General features: G+C 42.4%; 1 protein-coding gene across 1 annotated transcript in view; it reads right to left on the bottom strand.

Annotated features, from left to right (window-relative positions):
* Positions 1-11,274: 11,274 nt before the first annotated feature.
* FBN1 (fibrillin 1) overlaps positions 11,275-26,274 on the bottom strand; it is a 213,232-nt gene continuing 198,232 nt past the window's right edge. Inside the window, exons 59-66 of the mRNA XM_054041544.1 lie at positions 26,037-26,162; positions 25,708-25,830; positions 23,385-23,501; positions 22,179-22,307; positions 20,564-20,683; positions 16,909-17,140; positions 15,715-15,892; positions 11,275-12,546 (exon numbers count right to left, since the gene is read on the bottom strand). Of these exons, the coding sequence (XP_053897519.1) occupies positions 12,157-12,546; positions 15,715-15,892; positions 16,909-17,140; positions 20,564-20,683; positions 22,179-22,307; positions 23,385-23,501; positions 25,708-25,830; positions 26,037-26,162 (1,415 nt within the window). The 3' untranslated portion in view covers positions 11,275-12,156. The remainder of the gene's footprint in view (positions 12,547-15,714; positions 15,893-16,908; positions 17,141-20,563; positions 20,684-22,178; positions 22,308-23,384; positions 23,502-25,707; positions 25,831-26,036; positions 26,163-26,274) is intronic.

Raw genomic sequence — 26,274 nt, 5'->3', positions numbered from 1 at the left:
TTTGAATTCTAATTCTGTCTTCAAGGGGGTTGCAATGGGACGGGTATTACTTATCAACGTGTTATTTTCTAGATGCTCATAAATTGATTGTTTGACAATTTATTCCAGTATCTTTCCAGATGTTGAGGTTAGGCTGGCTGGTCTATAATTCCTCAGGTACTCTGTTCCCCCTTTTAAAGATAGGGACCATGTTTGCTCTGGACCTCAACTGTCCTCTCGGAGTTTCCAGGATAGTTGCTAACAGTTCCAGGCTTGCTTCAGCTAGTTCCTTAAGTATCCTATGGAAAATTTTGTCAGACCCTGGCAACCTGAAAACATCTAATTTGTCTAAATATTCTTTAACCTGTTATTTTCCTATTTTGGCTTGTGCTCCTTCCCTCTTGTTGGTACTGTTAATTGTGTTAAACATCTGGTCACAATTAAACTTTTCAGTGAAGACTGAAGCAAAATAGACATTAAACTCCTCAGCCTTCTTGGGGTTGTCCATTATTAGCTTTCCTTCACTAAGTAGCAGACTTACACTGTCCTTGGTCTTTCTCTTGCTTCTTCTGTATTTACAGAACCTCTTCTTATTACTTTTTATGTCCCTTTCTAGGTGTAACTCATTTTATGCCTTAGCAAAAAATATGTGTTTTCCTTAATGAAAAGCAGGTTATTTAGGGGTATGTCTACACAGCAAAGAAAAACCCATGGCTGGCCCATGCCAGCTGACTCAGGCTCATGAGACTTAGGCTGTGGGGCTGCTTCATGCTGTGTAGACTTCCAGGCTCAGGCTGGAGCCTAAACTCTTGGATCAGGGTCACAGAAAATCTCTAGGGCTGATTCTCCACTGCCTCCCACCTTATGTTGTCCTTTTTCCCTGTGCAAAGCAATGATGAAACACAGCCATTTTGTTTTTGTAGCACCATCTGGCTGCCAGGGTGAGTCAGCAAAATAGCGCTACATGATTACGTAAGGTCCCAGAGCCTGCCTCCCAATAACATGGTATGGTCTGTTTCCCCCCCAAATGCTGTCATAGCATCTAGGTGCTCAAAAAAACAACCCATGCAGCCTTCTTCTAATGCAGCAGAGGGCAAGCCTTTTGGCCAGAGGATTGCATCAGGTTTCGTAAATTGTATGGAGGGCTGGTTAGGGGAGGGGGTTGTGACCCTGCCCCCACCTCCTATCTGCCCCCTCCCGGGACCCCTGCCCCATCCACCGCCCCCGCTCCCTGTCCCCTGCCTACCCCTGGACCCCCGCACCCCCATCCAACCCCTCCTCTCATTCCTGACGGTCCCCCTGGAATCCCTGCCCCATCCAACCACTCCTTCTCCCTGTCCCCTGACTGTCCCCTGCTGCCCCATCCAACCCCTCCTCCTTCCTGACTGCCCCCCGGAAGCCCTGCCCCCATTCAACCCCGTTTCCCCCCGACCACCATCCACACCCCTGCTCCCTGACCACCACCCCAAACTCCCCTGCCCTCTGTCCAAACCCCTATTCTCCCTGCCCTTTTACCGCACTGCCTGGAGCACCAGTGGCTGGTGGCACTACAGCTGCGCTGTCCGGCTGGAGCTGGGCCACCGCCGCTGTTGCCATCACACAGCACTGGGTCAGGCCGGGCTCTGCAGCTGCGCTGTCCCAGGAGCTCACAGCCCCACCGCCCAGAGCATTATGCCAGTGGCAGAGCGAGCGAGGGGAGAGGGGGGACAGCAGAGGAGGGGCCAGGAGCTCAGGGGCCGGGCAGGACGGTCCTGCGGGCTGGATGTGGCCCATGGGCTGTAGTTTGCCCACCCCTGTTCTAATGTAACACATTTTATACCCTGTATGCAAGAAGCAGAAGCTAAAAGCCTTTTTAAGATCCTTGCATACTTTCCCCCCTAAACCAATTGTGCCCAAGATATGGTCCACACTAGGTGGGGGAAGAAAACACAGTTGATTTTCCAAAAGAATGACCCTCCCAGCTGCTCAAAGGCATCCCATCTTTCTCCATAGCTTCTCTGATTTCTTCACTAGCAAAGTATTGGACCAGGTAAGAAACAAGGAGAGGTTGGGTTTTGTATGGCTTCTCCTAGGTCTGAAAGTCAGTATTGGCAGTAATAGGGTGGGGAAAGTTTGGACATTCTAGACCTGCAAAGAATGATGGGCAGAAGAGGAAGGGAGTAGGGAACAAAGGAAAGAATAAGAGAAACAATAGGATTGAGAGCAAATGAAAGCTTCCCCACTACAGAAAGAGGGAGGAAAATTACCTGAAGCCCCAGGAAGGCAAGAACCATTATTTCTTGGTCCCCCAAATTCTGGACTTAGAACCACAACGACATTAGTCTTACTGCGCATTTCACCCAAGGATGGCAAAGAGTTTTACAAAGGAGGGGAACTATCATCATCCCCATTTTACATGTGGGGAAACGGAGGCACAGCAGTTCAATGACTTACCAAGGTCACAGAGCACATCAGGAACAGAACTCACCTCTTAATCACGTGTCTCATCCACCAGAGCCTGCTACCTCCCCGAGATGTGCACCGTTGTCCTAACCAGCTGCATGTCAGAACCATACATGGTACAGCAAGTCCTGCATTTTAGGCCTGCAGTCAACAGTGCTGAAGCATGCGGGGGAAGCTTTGCACTGAACCACCTAGCTCCCAAAGCTGGTAATTTTCATGCATTGATGACAGCTGATTTGCATGAAACAGTTAGTTAAAGATCACTCTATAGCTGTGATAAACAGCCATGCCTAACAGCTAGTTCCTCTATTCATTAATCTTAGTTTCCTGTAGTTTCATACCAGTATGGATGTGGATTGACAGTGTGGTTGTCTTCATATTCCTAGTCTACTTTTCACTGGCATCTTGCTTCCAATTTCCTGTTGGCCACTCTCAAAGCAACAGTAACTAGTGCTATCACCCTGCTCTGTAGCCTTACCATTTATATTCCATAGTCAGCTGCTCATATTCTGCCTGATACTTGAAACCAGGTTCTGCTCAAATATTTTCCAGGTACAGTTGGTGTTTGGTGCAGAAGGAATCTCATGACCAGGGGTTTTAGTGACTATTATTGTTATTTTTTATTTAAGAGAAGTTTATGTCGCCAGATCACTTTAAAGAGAATGAACAAGAAAGTCTTTTCAATTGTTGGCTGTCCAAAAGGGAGCCATCCTATGGCTAAACTGGCAGCCCTAGCTTCTGGGCTGTCTCTTGTAACCTTACTGGTAGTTCTGAACTGCGGGCAGCAGTTGGGCTGAGAAATGACGCCAAGTGGCTCTGAGTAGTTCATTAAAATAACAGGTGGATATTACATTTTCCCACCAAGTGTGTGCGCACCATATTCCAGCACAAAACTATGGAGCCCATATTCACCCCGGTGTAACTATTACTTTCAGATGTGGATTTGTCCCCGGGACCTAAAATGTGTGCTATGGAACTAATCTGCTCCCATTGAAATCAGTGGTTTAAATCACAATGGGGCTGGCTCAGGCACCAAACCTGTATATATAACCTCAAACCATGAGCACAGGGAAGCCCCCATTGTGGGATTGGGCTTATTAGAGCAGCGCAAACCGAGGCAATCTCAGGTCCAGCAACTCATGAGTGGAACTTCAAGCATGTGTGTACTTCCCTTGATTTTCAGGACTACTCTCATGCTTAAAGTTAAGCACATGCAGTGCTGGGTTGGGACCTCACTTTGCAAACCATTTTCTCTCAGATTTAGTTTGTGTGGCCTCACTCCTCTGCCCCCTGCTATTTTGCTTTCACACTTAAAACTCAAAATCAAAGTGAAGTGCAGCCAAAAATGCCAAGATTTCTTGGTTTCCAGCTTGAAATTAAGCATAGCCTCCAAGTTTTGTACGGTTTCCACCTAAAACCACAAATCATCCCTGCTTCACCTGAAATTTGTTCCAAATTTGCTCAAGAGTTGGCCCAGAGTTGCTTGAAACAGAGCCTAGTTTCAATGAGAGGTTCATGAACCTTGATAAACCTGGCCCAAATTTTGGGCTTGTAACGAAACCGGAAACATGCAAGTTACAAAACCCAAACTAGGTGAAACTTGCATGTTTCTTGTTTCATTACAAATGCTTCTCACAGAGCTAGTATTTATTATGATTACAGTTATAACACATTTAGACAGACCTGTGAGCATATACACCACGTTACAAACAGAAAAGGCCCAGACATATTTCCTGCCCCGCAGAGCTTATAATGTAAATAATATACTGATTTCTGTTTAATTTACATATATGCGTAACCAAACATTTATCCCACGTGACTTACTTAGCTATTCTAATGGCTTGTTGCAGAAAAAAAATCACCTTGAAGAAAGTGCAATTGGGACCCATTAGAATGACAAGAGTTAAGAAAACAAAGTTGAAGCCTTGTGTTGATGGATACATTCATAAAAGCCTGTTTTTTCAGATGACAAAACCGAGATGTTGGCTGAAATGATGTTGTGTTCATCAGGTACATTCTCAATTGTTACTGCAACTTTGGCTCTTCCAAATATCCAGGGAAGATTGGTCTAATAATTAAAGCATGGGCCTGGAACTCAGACGAATCAGGTTCTGTTCCTGTCTGCTACCAATTGTGCTGTGGCCCTCTGAGGGTACATAGTGGAGAAACCTCTGTGCAGCTGCAACAACCCACCCTGATTGCAACTATCAGCTCTGAGTGTGGAGGGAGAGCAAGAGACCGTGGGCCTTATGCTACCACCTTAAACAAGTGGATAGCTGGCTGGGTATGTGAAAAGGGGTCTAGTAAGTTACTCTCCTTATTCCCCCAACTTCGTCTGGTCCCAGAAAGGAGCCCTGGGAGGAACTGTGCCTCTGAGGGACAACTTCCTGAGGTAGCAGAACTATGTGCCTTCCTAAACTCAAGGCTGAACCTAAAGGCCTTACTCTGTGAGCTTGAGCAAGCCTATTCACTCCTCTGTCCTCCATTCAGAAAATACTTAAGCATGTGCTTAAGTCTGTCCCTATTCAGGAAGGCACTTAAGTTAAGCACATACTTTCTTGAAGCAGAACCTCTGTTTTTCAGTTCCCTCTCTGTAAAATGGAGATAACACAGCCCTACCTCGCAGAGGTGTTGCAAGGATACACACTAAAGTCCGCGAGGTGGTCAGAGACTACAGAGCTGGGAGCCATAGAGAAGCTATAAACAAACAAACTAAATAAATGTTAAATTGTGGTGCTCAGACATATGAGAGTTCTGGATGGTGTTCAGTATGATGAAAGCCTCTAGCAGGCCTGTGTGAAAAAGTAATATAGTTTTTGGGTACTTAGCAAAGGTTTAACGTAGTGCATGTGTGCTCTGGCAGACACAATGGGAAATATTCAGCCTTTCTACACTCTTCTGTATTTAAATATATATGAGAATTCAGCGTTATGACAACAATACAATGATTGAAACAATTGGCAAGCTCATATGGTTATTTTTTCAGAAATGAAACAGTTTCTGTGCATTAAAGGAAAGGCCCTAATCCAGCCCGCCCTGCACCCGCCCATCTCACGGGGAAATTTCATCTTTAGAAAAGTATTTTAGAAGTGGAAGAGAGTCTCTGACATACAGAACACAACATTTCTATGGCCCCCAGTGCCTTCACCAGGAGTTGCTTCAGGCCCTTTAGCCCCAAGAGTACTTCTGCTAATGGGGGATTCTAAAGTGTTTCTCTAGCTTTTAAAAACGGGACGAGTAAAAAACGAGTGTTTTGTTCATGCTGAAGTGAGACATTGTCATTCACACGTGAAGATGGTAATAACGTATAGACAACCAAAGTGAAGTATCCCCTAGGAGAAATGGAGCCTCAGCTGGTGAAAGTTTGAGTGCCCTTTAGTCCTACTGAAACCAATGAGAGTTGAGGAGACTCAGCTCCTCGCAGGATTGGGCCAATGCTGCCTTAGGATTTATATGTGAGCTGCTTTAGGTAGCAGAGTCAGGACTCGCACGCCTGTATCTTCTTTGCCTGAGCTATTGGCATGATGAAAAGCACAGGAGACAGAGGTTAAACTACCCGTCATTTTAATTTCATTACAAACACACAGCACTGGCTTTCCTTAGTCCTCTTCAGGCTCACCCGCTGCACCCCCCTCCCATGACCCCATTGCTAATTAATTATTGGGTCACATACGCAATGGCATGGTAATGAGGGATGTGCAGAAACCTCCCTCTTTGGCCTCTTCTAGTCAGGCTTTGCTGGAAGTCAGCTGACGTCTTGCATTTCAAATGCCCCTCTTGCAGAGGTAGTCGAGGCTCAAGTAACCTACATCCCATCTAACCACTGAGAGCAAGATCCTTCTCAGAGGAACAGTTTATGTGCTAACGTCACAGAGTGCACAAAGCTTGAGGAGCTCAGGTTTGCTGTGGCGACTCAGCTATTGTACGATCTATATGCTCATCTTGCTGGCTGACTTCACTCAGTGCACTGAAGATGGCCACTGTGAAGAATACCCTCGTGGTCATGTGTCAGCTGCTTCAGGAAGTAGAGGGTTGTGAAAAGTGACTGCAGAATGAAAGCGTAGGGAAACAAAGCACTGCATCTGAACTGGCATTCAGGACAGGGCTAAATGTGTTTGGGCAAGGACTGCATGCTTAATGGCATCTAGGGGTATTAAACAACTTCTATACAATGGGCCTAATTCTGATCTCAGTTACACCAAATAACTCTAAAGCACCCATGGAAATTACACTGGTATTACTGAAATCACAGTCCGGCCCAATATACCACTGCATGCCAGGGGGAAAAAAAGGTAATGCTTCTTTCAATGAGAATGCACCCAGTCGAGCGGATCACATAATTTGTGACCTTTTGTCTCTGAAATGAATCTGAGCATCAGCAAGACTTTTGCCTGCAATAATTGCTACAATAGTTTAATATTACCGCTGGCCAATAACTATATTTCAGTGTGACAACCAGCATGCCACTGTCATCAGCTATAATCCCCATAGGCAATGAACTGGGGGAGAGTGTTCTAAACTTCGCAGGCAAAGTATTTTGTTGTGACTAAATTGTAAAGTGAAAGTATGAGTGGTCTTTTGCCAGGACACTTTCACATAAGAACAGAAGAACGGCCATACTGGGTCAGACCAAAGGTCCATCTAGCCCAGTATTCTGTCTTCTGACGGTGGCCAATGCCAGGTGCCCCAGAGGGAATGAACAGAGCAGGCAATCAAGTGATCCATCCCCTGTTGCCCATTCCCAGCTTCTGGCAAACAGAGGCTAGGAACACCATCCCTGCCCACCCTGGCTAATAGCCATTGATGGACCTATCCTCCATGAATTTATCTAGTTCTTTTTTGATCCCTGTTATAGTCTTGGCCTTCATAACATCCTCTGGCAAGGAGTTCCACAGGTTGACTGTGCGTTGTTTGAAAAAATACTTCCTTTTGTTTGTTTTAAACCTGATGCCTATTAATTTCATTTGGCGACTCCTAGTTCTTGTGTCATGAGAAGTAAATAACATTTCCCTATTTACTTTCTCCACACCAGTCATGTTTTTTATAGACCTGGTTTTATAGACCTCTATCATATTCCCCCTTAGTTGTCTCTTTTCCAAGCAGAAAAATCCCAGTCTTATTAATTTCTCCTCATATGGCAGCCGTTCCATACCCCTCATAATTTTTGTTGCCCTTTTCTGAACCTTTACCAATTCCAATATATCTTTTTCAGATGGGGCGACCACATCTACATGCAGTACTCAAGATGTGGGTATACCATTTATTTATATAGAGGCAATATATTATCTATCCCTTTCTTAATGATTCCCAATATTCTGTTCACTTTTTTGACTGCTGTTGCACATTAGATGAGCTTTAGCTGTGGAACACTAGCTTGATAGACACATCCTTTGAAATCTGTGTTTGGTGGGTAATACCTTCTGAGAACCCCAAGAATAATTTCTTGTCTCACTGATTTTATCCTTTTCTATTTGGATAGTATTGCTTGCTCTTGTTTTTCACAGCATGCAAGCCAACACGACTCCACCTTTTGTTAACCTGTTGTGTGCACCAGCTCTGGTAATAGCAGGAACGTGCAGAGTAGAGATTGTCCTTGTACAGGTGAAATTTGGGGGCACAAATATTTACCCAATGCACAGAGTAGGTGTTTAGCCAGGCATCTATATGTTCCTCCCACACTTATGGAGCAGAAGCTAATGGATTTTTTAAAGGTAAAGTTTTCTCTGAGGTGTTATTTTGATATGACCATATTAATGTGGTTTGTTCTGGAGAGTGCTCAGAAGGGGTCACTCAACTTAGATTTTTCGAGCTGACTACAGTTAACGCCAAAATGTTACAAAGGGCTAAATTCAGGCCACTTTGAATAAGAAAGTGTGAAGAAGGTCACCAAAGTGAGGCGCAATATTTGCACCCAATTCTAGCTCCCCTCACATCCAGAGACCACGCAATACCATAGCGAGGGTGGTATAGGATGAGGTCTGAAGGTCATGGGCCACCTGTTTTTGTACATACTCCATTATCCCTGGTGCCTCCTTCCCAGCTGGGATTGTGCTCTTGGCATGAGTAATCTGCACGTGCAGCTGTGCAAAAGTTATGTGGGTACCTACATGCTGACTGGAACATGGATATCAAATAGAACTTTCTTGGTCTTTTTATTTTTGTCACCATTTTGAGTAAAAAAGGAAGAGGGATTTGAACCCATCTGGTATCTATCTAGGTTCCAAGGAGTATGCGTAAGGCATTTTAACTTTGGTTGCAATGTACTGATTCTGGCTGAAGTAATTCTGATCCCTAAAACTGGTGTGAAGCTTTATTCACTTTAGTGCCGTGGCTTTAAAATGGGAACCTAAAAATTGCTTTTTAAAAATTGACATTTGCTAGAAAGAGATGTGAAAGGCTGAGAAGATAAAATCCTGCTCTGTCACTTGGCTTGATCTACGGTGATCTCGAATGTCAGCAGTTTGATGTGGGCTGGTTAGCATCACACTTACCTGTAGAGACAGGTGACATCTGAATGTGAGTAAGCAAAACAGTCACAGAAAGGTGTGCTCAGAGTCAGTTACAGCAGCAGGCAAAAATCAAATGTATCAGACTCCTAGAGGGCAGGCCCTACCTGTGCTGAGGAACCTAGACTTGTCTGTTCCAGAGCCCAAATCAGAACAAACTACAAACTAGAAACATTTGCATTAACATATTACTTTGATATGAAATCCCAGCAAGAGCAGCTACCTGGAAATTGGTCTCAGACCGGCTATAAGAAAGACAAACAGTTTGGGTTCTTTGCAAGACCGTTTAAAAGGGAGACTGTGGAAACAGTCATGTCCTGCCAAAATACACATCATCTGTCAAGCTTACAAGATACTGTTACAATACACAGCAAGTCAAGAGACCAGGTTGATATATACAGTAATGAGACATTTTTGTTAAAGCTGTATGTTAACCAGAAATTATAATATTTTGGCACATGCATATAAGATATGCACAAATTCACTTGCTAAAAGCCACAATTATTTCAAAGAGCTAAAATATGTATCACCATTTCCCTAACTCTAATATGAAAACTAACTTTTACGTACAAAACCATGCTAAAGCTCCTCCTCCCCTTCAACTCTACCGCAAGCTTAGTCTCTGTGAATCCACTACCACATCAAATACAAGAAAATAATTGTATTTAATTGCTCTTGTAGGTTCCACAAACACTATTGGCTTAGTGCAATATTGCTCTTTGTTGTTCATCCCAAATCCAGGAGTAATTAAGAAATTAAACTCACGTCAATAATTATTGAAGCTAAAAGTTCTAAATTATATCGACAGGAATACAGAGGCAAATTTCAATTCAGGGCCCAATCCTGCAAAGAGAGACACATGGGTCGCTACACACAGATCTGTTTGCAGGATTGGGCTTTGCATTCTGAACCCGTTAAAAGCACATTGTCAAGATTTTGTAGCATAACATTGGAATTGTTCAAATACTGTGTTTAGCTGACAGAGAGAACCTTCTGATTTCTAAACATCTCCTCTTGTTTGAATATATCACTCCATGACACAGAAATACTATTAAATAGTCTCTCTTTTGTGGGACCTACGAAATCACAATATTTCAAACTGCCTTTTTCCCCCTCTGCAGTTTCAGTAAACAAAGATGATTTTCAGAGCTGTGCAGACAACACTGAGGCTGCTGGAGCACAATCAAACATGTTTTGGCATGATAAGGTGTTATATAAAGATTTAAATGTTAAACCAAGAAATCTACTTGACATTGTATATTTCTCTAAAATAATTCCTTTTAGTTCCTCTGAGTTTTTATGGAGAGGAAAGAAAAAAGCCAAATACACTCCAATGTACATACCTTCACTGGCATAAAAAACCCCTCACTACCTATTGAAATGGGAATGGTATTTACAATTGTCAAACTCTGAATATGTTTTGCTATAGCTAATCAACATGTGGAAAATATACTGTTCAAAACTGTGGCACTATGGTAAATAAAACCAGACATGGCCTATTGAAAATATCATGGTGACCCTCTGTGTGCCAACTTCTTTTTATATTATTAAGATGGTTATGGAGAAAAAAAATCTGAGATGAAATCTGATTACAGAAAATAATACCCCTCTGAGTGAATTATTACAGAACATTTCCCTTTCACAAATGGTTGTGGCTCAGTATATTTCCATCTATCAACTACAATGCTGTCCAATCAAGTTTTTGCACTGTATTTTCAGTGCCACAAATTGTTTTCTTTTGGGGGCGGGGGGGTATTGCATTGTCACATATCAATAGAATGTTCTTTTCCTGCTAAAGCTTGTACCACTTCATAGACAAACACTGGCACCTTCACATTATGCATGTCATATAGTTTGCAGTTGATTTCAATACTGGATTATTCCTTTGTAATCAGCCTTGGATTATTTGACAATAGATGTCATGTGGAGGGGAGGAGGAGGGAAGAATGGAATACTTTATGCATGCCAAAGGGGCTTTAGGAGACAAGACTTTTGAAATAAAAGGCGCATGTTTTCCAAATAATGATTTAACATCCAATTTTGCAAGTTTTGGCTATTAATTACTGATTGACAGGATTATTTAGGTCAGGTCATTGGAAATGTTCTAACTTGCCCTTTGGGAGCTACATTTTAAAGAATTCCATTGCTGAATTAGTATTGTAAATAGTTCTGTATTTCTCTTCTGTCTTCCTCCGTAGGAAGACTGAATAAACTATAGATGCACATATTCAGTAATGAATCACCTATACATGCAGTATATCCCACATTATACAGGAATGCATGAAGCATAAACATTCAGTCTAGTGTACTGAAGAGCTAGTACTAGCAAGAACACAAAGTCACAGAATAAACTAAAAAAACCCACTGTTTTATTGTGACATTGAACCCTTGTTGATATGAATGATTATGGGTACTCTTGACATGTATTACATAATGTCATGGTGTAGGATGGCACTGATTATCATCTGACTTCTGAGAATGTTTAATGGTCCCTACTGACCTCAGTGCATTTTGGTAAGTCACAGAAATTTCATCATCAGGTTTGTGTATACAGTTAACAAGTAGTTGGTCTTTATAAGCACCATTACAAACCCTCACATTAAGGGTATTATTAATCTAGTTTACAAATGCTTCATTGATAAAAATAGTATGATTACAGTATACACACACTTAATTTACATGTACTGTATTATAGGCATAACTGAGATAAACTACTGAGCTAACTTTGGTTGATTGAAGTATGTAGACTGAATAATTGCAATTTTGGCTTCTAAGTTGTGTAAATATTACAGTGCATTTATAAATCTAGATTGAAAATGTACTAGCACCAAATGGATATCATAAATGGCTGACCTAGAAAGTTGTAGTTGGAGAAGCAAAGTTTAAGAATTACAAAAATAGAGAAGTCCATCAGTTGAAAGCACGTTCTTGTACCTCTGCTGAAATGGTGTGTCTCAGCATCAGTGGCCAACCTCCAATGATAAAAGTCCCAGTTTTCAAGATTCAACATATCAAGGTAGCTCAGCTACACTTTAAGAAGCCTGAGAAAGTGGTTGTTTTGATCTAGGGTATTCATCCTGTACCTTGTTTATGTAATAATATAATAGTGCTCATTCATACAAATGTACTCATGAAAGATTGTACCTATGATATGGAGAATCTGATTGGGAGGAAATTCAGTCCTACCTATCTATCTTTGGTTTTAATTATTTGGTCTTTGGTTGATGAATTAATGAAGCAAAATCTGAATTTTCATTTTCAGGTTATCTCCCAGCTCACCACTGAGGTAGTCTTTGTCATGTTTGTCTTCAAGCTGATTAAGTTCCTTCTTTTTATAGAGTGGAATACTACTTATTTGTAATGAGTAGGTTCCAGGTATTGGCTTCTTCTTTGTGAAATGAAGGTAGCTTATCCCTTCCTTCTGATTGATTCTAAAGAAACCATCTTCATTTCCAGAGTCAATTAAATATCGGTTGTGATTTGTCAGTGTTGAGAGAGCGGGAAGAAGTTCCAGGATGCGATCTTTGTTATTAAGCCCAGAGATGTTGAAGGAAAAGACGGCTGTTTTTTCACTATCCCAACTGGCAAGACTGACTTCTGGTTCCACCTCAGGTTGATCCTGTAAGAACACTAACATTAGTCTCTGCTTTGTCACAGAACACTTTCATCCATTTATAAACAACTTAAGAGGCCATCTAATAAAAAAGTTGAAAAGAAAACTATATTGTTGCCTGTCTTAAACGCCAGGCAACCCCATTTGCTCCAACTGAGTAGCAGAGGGTCTAGGTCAGAGCAGGATTTGAACCTTGAACTGAGCAGTTAGTCCTGTGTATGAAGGCAAAAGAAAAGAAAGTCTTAGTTACTTGCAATTAGCGTTCTCTGTATGGGTCATCTCACCTCAGGCATGCACTGAAAGATGCTGCATGCTGCACATGGCTCTCAGAGCCTTTGAGATGATGCATTTCAGAGTTCAGACCCTTTTCTCACCCTCCACACATGCTGGGTGCACATACCTGTGTCACACTTCCCAGTCTGTCAAAAGCAGCAGTAAAGTGAAGCTAATAATGAGCTGTGTAAGGTAATGTCATTTGTGGAGCAGGCAAGTCATTTAATGGGTGTGACTAATAGTTTTCTTCTTTGCAAGCTTTCCTCTACCTAGGCACTCTGTTGGAACAGGCTTCCAACAGCTTCTGTGCTACAGCCTAAAGGAGCTGAAGATGAAGTGGGTGTCAGGCTCTTACCTCTAAGGACACATCTACACTGAAGCCGGAGTTATATTTTCCTGCTCGAATAGATTGCACTGGCTTTGATCAAGCTACTGCACTAAAATTAGCAGCATAGCTGCTGTTGTTAGTGGCAAGAAGGATTAGGTGCCCTGATCTTGGATGGGATTATATTCAGGGTGGATAATGTCTCCCATCACCTGTACTGTGGTGTCTATGCTATTTTTAGCACACTTGCTCTATCAAAGCTAGCATGTGTATATCTACCCAAGTGGGACGTTACACCTGCAGAGCCAGTGCAGATATAACTGAAGTCAAGGTGATTGAACTCACATAAGACATGAGCTAAACTCCACTGAGATGAGTTATTAGCAACATTTCTAAAAGGCAGAGTTTCAGGGACCATAAAAGAATGTCAGCTGGAACGATATTAATTTGGAAACTTCCTGCAGCAGGCAAGGGTATGCCAGTGTAATTCTTCAGCCACAGCGACAAATTGCCCTTCATCAGCTAGCAAACATGTAAGCTTTGAAACCCTGATGATTTTTAGGGTAGAAGTCCTGCTTGCTTCACACTCAATACAGCTTCTTCTTCAAGTATATTTATCGTGCTTTACTAAATCATTGATTTTGTACGATTATACACTTTGCACCAATTTCAAGGGGCCCAGAGAAGTGCACCCAAAACATTTTGCGTGAGCAAAACCCCCCTACTTTTGCACATATGGATCATGTACTTGTGTACACGACTTGGCTTGCACACACAAACTTGAGTTATTTTACATGTGTGAAGGGTGTTCCTGATACCCTGTGTTAGCACATGAAAAGATGAGATATCTGCACATGCAAATATATATATATATACGCTGAAAGAATGCAGGACGCTTAGCTTGGTAAGTGTGCATGTAGTACAGGGACATTTTAGGAGGCCCTTTCAAGTTTTCTGGGTTATACTCATCAGGCTGCACAACACAAAACTAAAAAAACCTCCGTACTTTCAGCTGACTTATATAAAATCTGTACAACCTGAAGACCACAGCAATGGCCCATTCCCTGGCAGTTTCTGTGCATTTTAATGCAAAGTCTGCCACTGTCAGTTTATAGCTGTCTTAGAGCAGCTGGAGAAGATGGAAGGGAATGAATTAAATGAGCTTAGATCTGGTGCCATTTGTAATGTAAATTAATTAAAATTTCTCAAAAAGAAGAATATGAATTTTATAGTATAAATTAATTGAAGGAAGTTCTCTGGCCTGTGCTATACAAGAGTTCAGACCAGACGATCACAATAACCCCTTCTGGCCTTACAAACTATGAAAGGAGCCAAATCCTGCAGCCCTCAGTTAGACAAATCTCCCATCAAGGTGAGTGAGAATTCGGCCTGAGTCAGAGTGCAGAATTTGGTCAATGGACGTGCAAAGTTGAACCTGCCACTATGGTTTCTTGTGCACAGGCATTGTAAGGTGGTGGAAACAGTAGGAGTCTAACATTTTTCTGCCAGGCAAGTTAAGAACAGAGCAGGGTTGACCATTTTAACACCGAAGTTACTCGTTTTTGTCAATTCAAAACAAACCGTAAGGATGAGGTTGATGCAGTGTTTATTTTCCTTTTAATCTATTTTAAGGAATGCTTGCTAAAAATGAAAAGAAAACAGCCTCCCATTGGAGTGATTGAAAGGTGACTTGTAAATAGGTGCAACTAGTCACATGACACACTGTTTTTAATGTAAATACAGGTCATTACATCATCTATTATTAACATTATTTGGTGCAAGAGGCCAATGACAACAGCGGGGAGGAGGGGGAGTTGGCTGAGCATCACAGCAGACTGTAGTAATTTAAATTTCACAGTTACCCCAACCTAAAGATGTACATTAAACCTACTGGTCAATCCAATGCTCTTCCAACAATTATGTTCTGAATTCAGCTTCCAGCTCTGCTATCTGGGCCACACAGGGAGAACACTGTTTGCCTAACTGTCTCTGACAGCCTTTGGTCCAAAGCCAGATTGTGGGTGACCAGAATCACGTCCACATACCTTGTGAAAGGCTGCAGTGACTGGATGACAGGAATCCCAGCAGTTTACTTATTTAGCCTTTAGAACACAATATTTTCTTTGGAGAGGGTCCCACCCGCTCCATGCTCAACACAGTCTCTTTCAGTGGGGGACTCACCCACTCCCAGAACTAAGTGTCCCTGTTTTGAGACCACAAGGTCACAAAAGTGTTCTACGCTCATGCTGTCCTTTGACATCGAGAACCGTCCTCGCTCTTGAGCTCACCCCTTGCTAGAGAGTTGGATGGGCATTTAGCTTTAGTGTCTGACAAGAAACAGGAAATGAGCAAGCATGTTAGTATCTTCTAAAGATGACCTCTCCCTGATGACTGTGAGAATCTTCAGAAAGCACCCACAGACATGCAAAGTCCCAGAGCAACTTCTTGGGCCATGTTGAAGTGACATGCCTGGTTGCGGTCTGAATTTTTTCCTCTGGATTCTTTCTTTGCACCCTAAGTCTCTGATTCTGGCTCTCAGAAAACAGCCCAAATCCCTCCCCAAGAAGGACAATTACCTCTGCTTCATTTGCAATAGTTTCATTAGTGCTTCTGCGCTTCCTTCCTCTCTTGGGATAACCGTTGATTTTACATTCATAACAAGCCTCGGGGGAGAGAGAGTTGTCATCTACTTCACCGCTGACGGGCAATTCTTGACCATGACCTTTACCCAGTCCCACTCCAGAAACACAGTGTCTGATGAATTAAGAAGTGAAAATTAGTTCCATGAAATTAGTTCCATCCCTCAAGAAAAAACTCATACAACATTAAGAACTTGTATTGCTCTAAATCAGTGTTTCACAAACTTGGGACGCCGCTTGTGTAGGGAAAGCCCCTGACGGGACGGGACGGTTTGTTTACCTGCCCCGTCCGCAGGTCCAGCCGATCGCGGCTCCTGCTGGCCACGGTTGGCTGCTCCAGGGCAATGGGAGCTGCTGGAAGCGGTCACTTTTGAAAACGTAGGCCAGGATCTTTGTCCCATCCACCAAAGTGCCTGAGCCTAGATTCTTCACACACCTAAAAGTCCCAATGAAGCTATTGGAATTTTAGGTGCCAAACGACTGCAGACCCAGGCCTGTATTTTGTAGGTTGCACATGAAGTTCTAATGAGTATTATTCTCTAATTTTCATGCCAGCATAGACATAAACAGAAAATAATTCCCTTGGGGATGCCATTCAACTAGAAACACATTCTAACGTCATCAGTAAAAGACTGGGCTAACAGTGATTGTCTTTAGAGCCATACAACTCCCCTTTTCTTAGAGAGGAGCTCTATGCTGCACTGGAATCAAGTGCATACTGAGGGGGAAAATCTCCCTAGTGCACAGCTCAGGTACGTGGGGTAGGTGCTGGGGTTCTTTGTAGCAGGACAAAAGGAAGGAAGGAATCGTCCCTCCCAACAGGAGTGACTCAGCAGACACTACTCCAGCTTGTAGTATCCTTTCTGGCCCTGAGCCAAACTTCCTTGGCAAGGCCTAGAGAATCCATCTTGCTATAAATCCATCATCCCCACCTTCACCTCTCCTCCGGCCCTGCCTCATCTCCCTTGCAGAGCTCGGGTCCAAGCACAGGAGGGAGTGTGAAACTCTCGGACGCCTTCCCCAAATCCTACCCCTTTCTCAGCAGCTCTGCTGCCACTGGTTCTGCAGCAGAGGCAAGGGAGCAGATTTTGCCACCTAATGTCTATTAGTTTAAATATGAGAAGCCCTTACCCTTGTCCTATCCTGAAGTAACCAGGTGGGCATCCGCAGACATAGCCACCATCAGTATTTGAACAACCATAACTGCATGGGGCTTGTGCAGAACTGCATTCATTGACATCTTGGCAACCTCCACTAAATTGTTCATACTGAAATCCGGTAGGGCACATACATTTATAGCTTCCCAAAGTATTGTGACAAGATGCTCCTCCACAAACGTGTGCACTGAGGCATTCGTTTTCATCTGGAAGGGAAGCACAGCAGATTAGAAACTGGCTTTTATTCTTAGGACTAATTCAGCCTATCGCTCCCTTCTGTAACTTTAGAAAGGTTTAGGCCTTGATAACTGAGCAGATTCAAACATGCTGCCTCATCAGATGTCCAAATCCAAGAACAGGGTTCTGCCTCATCCCTGGCTGCTGCAGCAGTCCCTAGGAGACCACTGCAACCAGAGTAACACAGAGCAACCTTTGGGCTACTCTATACCATACCAGAAACTGTTTCAGCCCAACCCAGCTCAAGGGAGTAGAACAGTGACTGGAGTAGAACAGTGACTTACGTGCCACCTTCCCCCCAACCACCCTTCTCAGCTATGCCAAGTGTAAACTGGATGAAGCTGAAGAGCTGGCCTGGTAACACCATATTTATTATAATTTAAAACATTAAGGGGAAAGAGTGAAGAAATAAAGGATGACAGTTTTTGTAACCACTGAATCTTTTTTTTATTCAAAAAGGAGCTATAGATGAGGTACAGTTCCTTAGAGAAGAAATGAGCAGGAAAAGCATTGTATTAAAGCCCCTTTGCAAGCATATGTAAATATTAAAGATGGACAAAGTTTGGATCTGAACTCTCCCCCAGTTCAGTGGTATGGTGAGTTGGAGGTCAGGTTGGACTCATCTACAGTAAATATATGGCTTATTGTTCAGGATGTTTGCAAGAGTGCCTTGAGATTTATTAATGCTACTATTCTGTGACAAAGTTTAGCTATTTTTCTATATTTTAAAGCAATCCCGTACATGTCTTGCAATATTGAGTTATGGCTTGGAAGACAACAGAACTGCCTGGGCTAGAGAAGCAGTCGTACACTGTACAAGACATGGGAGGAACCAAAGCATTCTTCGGTGATTAACTAAATGTGTGTTGTAGCAACATCAAAAAGTCCCTGTACACTTCACGTAATAAGGTCAAAAAGACATAAATGGTTTGCAGAGTCCAGATTGCCAAATTACATGAAGGAAAGGTCCTGCAAAAGCCTATGACAAAAATTCTTCCCCTGTGGTATGCCCAGGGGCCCCAGATTAATATCTAACCATATTAAGACATTCATATTCTTACATTCAGGAAATAGTAGAACCTAGAGCCTGACCTTGACTCCCTGAAGTCCATAGGAGTTTAGTCATTAACTAAAACAAGGACAGGTTTGGGTTCTATGTCACTAACTATGGCTCAAACCTACATACTTATTTGCTGCTGAACTCATGGTTATCTTGCCTACATTATGAATGTAAGTTTGGGTTATAAGAAGGTTATAGCAACCACAGCAACTAAGAACGGTGAACTCCTTTTACCTAATTTTCAATCAACTAGAACCTTTTTCTTTCTGAGCCCACCCAGCCCATGCTATAAAAACTCCATGGCCTGCCTGTTCCACAACTTTTTCTGCATATCCAGTAGATTAAAAGCCAGGGCTAGCATTAGGGGCTAGCAAGCAGGGCAACTGCCTGGGGCCCCACGCTACAGGGGGCCCACAAAGCTAAGTTGTTTGAGCTTCGGCTTCACGCAGGTCGGTGGGGCTCGGGCTTCAGCTTCAGCCCCAGTGAGCTAACACCAGCCCTACTCTCTGGTTTATTTTGGCAGACCCTGAAACCTGCTTGCGGCCCCCCCAGTGGGCCCCGGACCCGTGGCTGAGAACCACTGAACTAGAATTTAAGTATTGATTTCTATTTATAGGGGGACTGTGATGAGGAAAAGAGGAGAAAAATCCAGTGGAAAATGATATAGTAAATATACCCTATAGAGAGGATCCATTGGTATCAGCCCAGCTTTTCAGGGGCTCACTCATTTCTAATAAACATTGGTAGCATATGCTTCACTTTAGCTAGAAAAATGGGTTTCGACAGTGGAATCAACCTGCAAGACATGGGTTTCAATTGCAAGCAATAAAGATCCAAAATATAGTTTGAGGCACTCAAAGAGAGTTCCTCCATCCTTAATAGTCAAGAGAGCTGGAAATTACAGCTTATTCTTTTCAGGTTGTTTTTAAAAGGGTGAATTAAATCCCAATTTAAATCAAATCTCCCCCCCTCCCCCCCCACATTTAATTAAATCTTTCCATAACCAAACAATTTTTGAATGAACCTCAAATTCCCCTGCATGTCAAATGCACTGAGCGCTGGAGCAGAAATGTCTAGACTCCCCATCCAGGGCTGTGTAATATGTCAGAAAGTTTGGTAAACATAATTAAAAGCAGAGACCTCCCTAGAGCAGCGGAATGATAATGAACAAAGGCATTTTTATATGCTCTTAAAAACAAACAGAGCCAAACAAAGCATATGAGGCCCTTAATTCTCAAAGATGGGGTCATCAAACAGATCTCTTTAGCCAGCCATGCAAAACTGCAGCTTGTGTGGAACCCAATTAAATCAGACTGGAAATACACGCAATCCTAGCCAGCAGAAAAATGTGTCTATCATTTGAATATGGCAGGTTCATGTTGCCCTGCTGCAGTATAATACAGAGTTGTTTCCTATGACTTCTGGGACACATAGGGCCCAAATCTGTCTGCTGAAGTCACATTGAAGAGTAACATTCTCCATGAGTAACCCCACTGATGTGGGTCACAGCAACTTGGGACGTAACCAAATTTTAGATAGGGACCAAATGTTTCATTTTAATCTGCAGGTGAATTTATTTCCTAACACACTGAAGAATCAATAGCAGAAACAGTGTTGGGTAGATGCTCCTTGTAAACTTTACCCCTAAGCTCTGGGGAAGTCTCTTTGGGCAGATACAGTCAAATCTGGCTGAACTTTGACAAATCATGTTTTAGATTTGTAATGTGGGCAAACCTCCACAAAGCATTAGGAAAACCTATCATTCACCCATGTGCTCTCAGCAGATTTTAAAGCTAGTTCTCAGACACAACAGCCCACTTGTGGGACTGTAGCTAAAAGATGGAGGTGCAGATGCAGCAGGATTGTCCTGGAATATTAGATGCTTGCAAAGTGTTGTGCTCGATGTTTAATCTTACAGGTCTATTAGAATCAAACCCTGTACCTGGATTGTGCCAGTTGCTGTGAGTCCTGTCTGAGTAAAGACAGAGACAGCTGAGTAAGGTTTTCTGCATTTGGGCCATGTCCGAGTCAACAAAGTACTTAAGCATATGAGTAGTAGTTCCCTTGAAGTCAACAGGACTACTCACTAGCACACACTTAGCTCTGACTAAAGTGCTTTGCTGAAGCAGGGCTTTGGCCATTGGACTTCAATGGGAGTTGAGAATGCTCAGAATGTCACAAGAGGGGCTCAGTATCATATCAGGTTTACCTTCTGCTGGACAGAGTTTTATGAAACACATGGCTAAACAAAATACAGAAACAACCCCCCCCAATCTTGTTGCTAACACAATTATGGAGTGTTTTATTTTGTTAACAAAGAAAAGTAACTTGCCAACACATTGGTTCCACTGGTAATGCTGGAGATATCCGTGTGGGCAGCTACATCTGTATCCTCCAATTATATTCTGGCAACCATGCTGGCACCGGTGGTTTCCATCACATTCATCAACATCTAAAAGGGTGAGACACAGTCCAAATTTCAGGAATTCTCTCTTCTCAACAGAGATATTAAGTGATACCGTAGTTTCCGTGGTTTTTTCCCCCCTTTCTTTTTAATCCTACTAGTCTCCAAAATCAATGTCATGTGATCAGTGAGGAGAATTTGTGAAAGGTGGGCAAATATGAGTGGCAATATAAAACTGTAAGATAGAGGAATACCAGAGGAGAAGTAAGCTAACTTCGGTGGCTTCTTGTGTTAGTTCTCTCGTCATTTGGGAATTATTTTATGACACAAAATGTGATCATCTTTTTAAAAAATACTTTTAAAACTGAAAGCAGTGTATCCTAGAAACAGTGGCCTGTGAAATATTTTGCTCAGAATTTAAGCCGTATACATTAAGTGTTGTTGCATTCCTTACGAATGGAGCATTTATGACTGAATGGAAGCACTGGCAGACAAAAAGATCTAAATGAAGGCCATTTAAAAAAGAATATAATGTGCATGTTAAACGTGCATTGTAAGATTAAATAAAATGTGTCATAAAAAGGACTGGTTTGGATTAAACATTTCAGGTTCTATCTTTCTGATTCTTTTTCTTCACAAATTCTATTAACCTTCATTACTCAGGCATCAATCACTCTTCTATTTCACACATGCAAGTAGTGAATTACACGCTGAAATTGACTTTGCACAGTGCTCCTTTGTGCTTCATCCTGTAATCCTTCTTCTAAACTAGACAGGGAGAGCCAAATTCAGAGCTGGTTTAAGTTAATGGCGTTGCATGCACTTGCTTACTCTAGCTTTGAATTGACTCCTGGAGGCAAATGACTTCAAATACAGTACTTCAAGTACAGCTCCTACTTACTTCAATGGAAGTGAAACTGCATAGCTGAGAGCAATGTGTGTGAGTATTTCCTTGAGTACTCACATCAGATGCATGATTGTGCCGTCTTATTCCCTTCTTCTATGGGGCATGTATACGAGGCCAAATTCATTTCTAGCACATCCACTGAATTCAGTGGAGTTGTGTTTGCTTTCACTAGGGCTGAATAGGATCTACACTGCAGAATTCCCTTCCAAACTCACAGACAGAACCATCAGAAAATCAAGGCATCCAGGATTCTAACCTCATTGTCTGTGTTTTGCCCCTGGGAGATCTTATTTTTTAATGTGTATCAAAGCTGATCTACAAATAGCAACAACTCCCATAGGAAGGGAAGGGTTTCACAAACTCTGGGGCAAAATTCAACAGGAAGCCACCACGCAATGTTCAGTTTGGAACAGAGGCGCTTGGCTCAGCAGAGAGGGAAGATCACCATCTCCTCATGCCTGTGGGGAGAAGTGAAGGGAAATCCAAGAGGAACCGTCTTATTCCCAAAATTCCCAGTGAGGCAGCACCAGTCTATGTGCTGTTGTCTTTGAGTTTATAATGCCGGATGCCCAGGCTCACGTTGGGACAACAGAAGACCAGCAGGCTCAAGCTGTCTGTACTATATACTGTGCCTACCTTCACAGCTGACTCCAGTCTGGTCCAGGGAAAAGCCACGCTGGCATTCACACGTGAAGCTTCCTGGTGTGTTCTGGCAAACACCTCTCGCCCCACACAGATTGATTTCAGAGGCACATTCATTATTATCTAAAGGTAAAACAGATGAAAGTATTAGTGCTGTTCTGCAAGGTAATTACTCATCTCAAAGACCATCATTCAAGGATGTTAACAGTATAAGAGTGCATGAAAAGCAGAAAAGAAACGTAAGTGTCACAAGACATTGACATGACAGACACTGCTCCTTTCCATCCTGTGCCTTGCACCAAAGAAATGGGAGAGAGAAATCCCAGCTTTTCTACTTGACAACACTAACAGGAGATACAATTTGAAGGGAACTGCTCTCAAACCTTCATGCTGGATCTTGACTGATATTCTGCTCTCCTTGCGTACATAGCATGGACATTGAGGCCACGGGAGCGCAGAATACTGGAATCAAGCTCCAGATTGCAGAACTGAAAAGCAGAGATTCTATTTTACATTTAAACTGATCTAATATGGATGTATACATAGGCCAAGTTGTTCAGATGCAAACATTTAGGGCCAACTTATTAAAGATACCTTAACGTGGCACCAACTACAGGCACAACATTGAAACTGCTGCTAACTAATGAAGAAAGGGTCAGAAACATGCACAGTGCTATCAGTGTACAGTCCTTGAGTGCAGGAAACAAGGGACACGGGGAGGGAGGAAGGGCCTTTTTTCCACCTCTGCCCCTACTCTTTCATCCAATGGAGTCCTCCTCTGTTCCTAGGTTCTAACTACCTGATTTGCTGGTGCAGCCATATAGACACTGACACTCTCATTTACACCAGCAACTAATTGCAGGTGCAAAATAAAGAGGCTTTTTAAAAAAAATGTGGCTCTTTGTACAAACATATCGGTTTCTTCTACAGTAAATAGCTGGTACTAGCTGACACAGCAAAGGAAAGCTGTTTGCACAACAAACTTATTAGGCCAAAATTCCATCCTTTGTGGTTGCCCCAGTGTAAGTGGGAGCAAAATCTGGTCCAGTATTTCAGCATAAATAGCCTCCATTTCTGCACCTCATTTCTTCTGGAAGATGAATTCACCATCCTATTACAACACCGTCAGGAATGAGATGCAATAAGAATCCTCAAACGGGAGTTTCCACTTAATGAAGAGCAACGTTCAATGTCACTTACCAATACACGCTGTATGATGCTGAGTGAAACCAGGAGGACATTTACAAGTGAAGCCCCCTATGGTGTTGACACACAGGAACTGGCAGTTATGCTGTTTCGTTGCACATTCATCGAGATCTGAAAGAGTAAACCAACATTCCTTCCATTTTCAGTCCCTACCAAGGTGCTGACATTTCAATGTAGACACTGAGAGAAGTGGCTGCAAGTTAGCGGTTCAACATACAAATATTTTGTAGAAGAGTAAAATGTAAAAGTATATTGCACAGACCTGGCCCAGTGCTCTAGCAGAGCAGAATGTGCTACCAGTCAGAGGACCTTGCCTGACGTCAGCTAGTGGGACAGGCGAGCTTCAGGCAAGTAACATTACATTTTGATTTATTTATGTAATGCCCTTAATATCAAAGGGCTGAGTAAAGCCCCTGTAGGTTACAACAGCAATTCCAAAGTTGGCATAGGAAATGCCATTTTACTTTGTCATTATTGTTTAAATATTTCCTTTGGGATTACAGCCCATTTCAGCAGAATACAGTTTATAGCCTGCTGAAGCTCCTTTGGAAGACAATTGACTTCAGTGGTAGCAGCACTTATTTTGTAGTAGCATCTTTCAGACAGATGATAGTGATGCCCTGGATGCTGCAGTAGGTTCCCTTAGTGCAGACTGTGATGTGCATGCACAGCCCTTTTTAATATAGTAGGACTACATGTGAAGGGAGCTAGAAGCCATTGCAGGATTGGAGATTTGACCTAAAAATGCTTTCAAAGAATGAAATAACGTGGGCCAGAAGACAGCATATTGTATAAATTACAGAAATTATGGATCACATTTTCAAATGGTAGAGCCCCATTTGCATGTATATTAAAATACATATGCAAAGGTGCTTCCACAGTATTGTGCACCTTTACCACAAATACTCATAAATTGGATATTGCAGATGTGAACAGGAATTTAAGTGCACAGCTACCTACTTGCCTATGCAGTTGCAGTAAATGTATGTGCACTTGCAGATGTGTAATTGCACAAGCTTCTCTTTGCATGTGGAGCTCCACCTCTCAGCACTAAAAAAATTGGTTCTCTAGGATGAATACATGTTAGCATGCAGCCATAAAGCTAGCAACAAAGGGAGAGCAAAATGGAAATTATTGGCGATAGAGAAAATTTCATCATTTTAAGATGAAATTTGAAAAGAGATGGAAATTGGACAAGATGTAGAGCTACAGAGAGCATCTTCCAGATGACAAAGCCTGCAGAAGAGAGGTCTCTCCGACCAATGGTTTTGTGGAAGGAGACAAAGAGGTGACAGGTTGATAGATGAGCAGAAGCAGTGGAGAGGAGGAGAGACAGAGAATATCCCTGAACTGGATCTGCATGGGGGCACCAGTGAGGCTCTTTGAGAAATGAGGTTTATTGGTAGTTCCTCTTGGGACTTGTGAGAAAGTGGGCAGCAACAGTGGAGAGATTGATTGTATGGCACCGGGACCTGAGAAAGCCATGGAGCTGGGAGGTGCTTTAGACAAGGGGAGGAGAAATGAAGGCACAGATGAGGGTTTCAGAATTGGTGGAGTCAAAGCAGTTATATGTTTAGGCAATATGGTCTCATAGACTTTAAGGCCAGAAGGGACCATCATGATCATCTAGTCTGACCTCCTGCACACCACTGGCCACAGAACTTCACCCACCCACTCCTGTAGTAGGCCCTTAACCTCTAAATTATTGTTTCTTCATATCAAGAGGCAGCTTTGTAGACAGGAGAGGTATGGAAGAAAGAAGAAAGGTGTGTGTGTGTGTGTGGGGGGGTCGAGCATGATGCCAAGGTTACTAGGAGATGGGAGCCAAGGAAAGAAACAGAGGAGACAGAGTATTCTCCTCTCCGTCCTTTCCCTCTCTCATCCAGTGCTGCAGGAATGGTTAGCTAAAACACTGCTGATGCTTGACTGAGCTACTATAACTTGCATTAATTAAAGTGAAATTATTATTGCAAGGCATGGCTTAAATCAACATGCTTAAAATCAGAAAAAAAATTATTTATACCAGGGAGCAAATATTGAGAAAGAAAAGTATTAAAAAAATATTCACTGCTATAGTTACTGGAATATTCCAACTGTCTCCCATATTTTTGGGCTTGCCTCTGCATTCACATTTACTCCAGTTTTAGACAGCAGGGTTCAGTGGAGATGCTCCTGATTTACAGTCAGTGAGATCAGAGTCAGACCCTGGGCACGTATCTGGGTAGCTATTTGTCCGTGAAATGTATCTTTGGGCAGATATAGTCAAATCTGTGAAATGTAGAGTTCCTCCAGTCAAGTTTTCCTTTTCAGTTTTTACCTTTACAGCTTCTCCCGTCTTCTTGTAAGATGTACCCTTTTGGACACGAACACTGGTAACTCCCTTCTGTGTTCTTGCAGATGAAATTGCAAGGCTTAGGGGACTGGTTACATTCATTCAGATCTAAAATGAGAAAAAACAGACTCTTTTTGGCGATATCAACCAAGATTTGTAATGAAGAGTTAAAAATATTTCCCCAAAGTCTGGTAACAAGTGATGTTTTGTTTTCCTATGATGAAAGAAAACCCTCATTTCTTATTCCTGTAAATTTCCATTCAAGGTCATCTCTTTAGTAATGTACTGGCAGGTGTAAAATAATGGAAACCTACCTATGCAAAGGGTGCCCGTTATATCTTGAGTATAGCCAGGTTTACATATGCAGCGATATGATCCTCTGTCATTGATGCACTCTCCATTCCGGCAGACATCGTGAATAACCTTGCACTCATCAATATCTGCAATGCAATAAATATAAATTCAGAGAGAAGACAAATAATAGGAAATTACTGTACTGGATTTCAGTAAGACTCCTGTGCTTTGACAAGAAAAATGCAACATCCAAATAAT

The sequence above is a fragment of the Malaclemys terrapin genome, chromosome 10, assembly GCF_027887155.1.
Source record: "Malaclemys terrapin pileata isolate rMalTer1 chromosome 10, rMalTer1.hap1, whole genome shotgun sequence".
Taxonomy (NCBI): Eukaryota; Metazoa; Chordata; order Testudines; family Emydidae; genus Malaclemys; species Malaclemys terrapin.
Note: the sequence above shows the minus strand (reverse complement) of the source record. Positions and strands in the feature narration are given on the sequence as shown.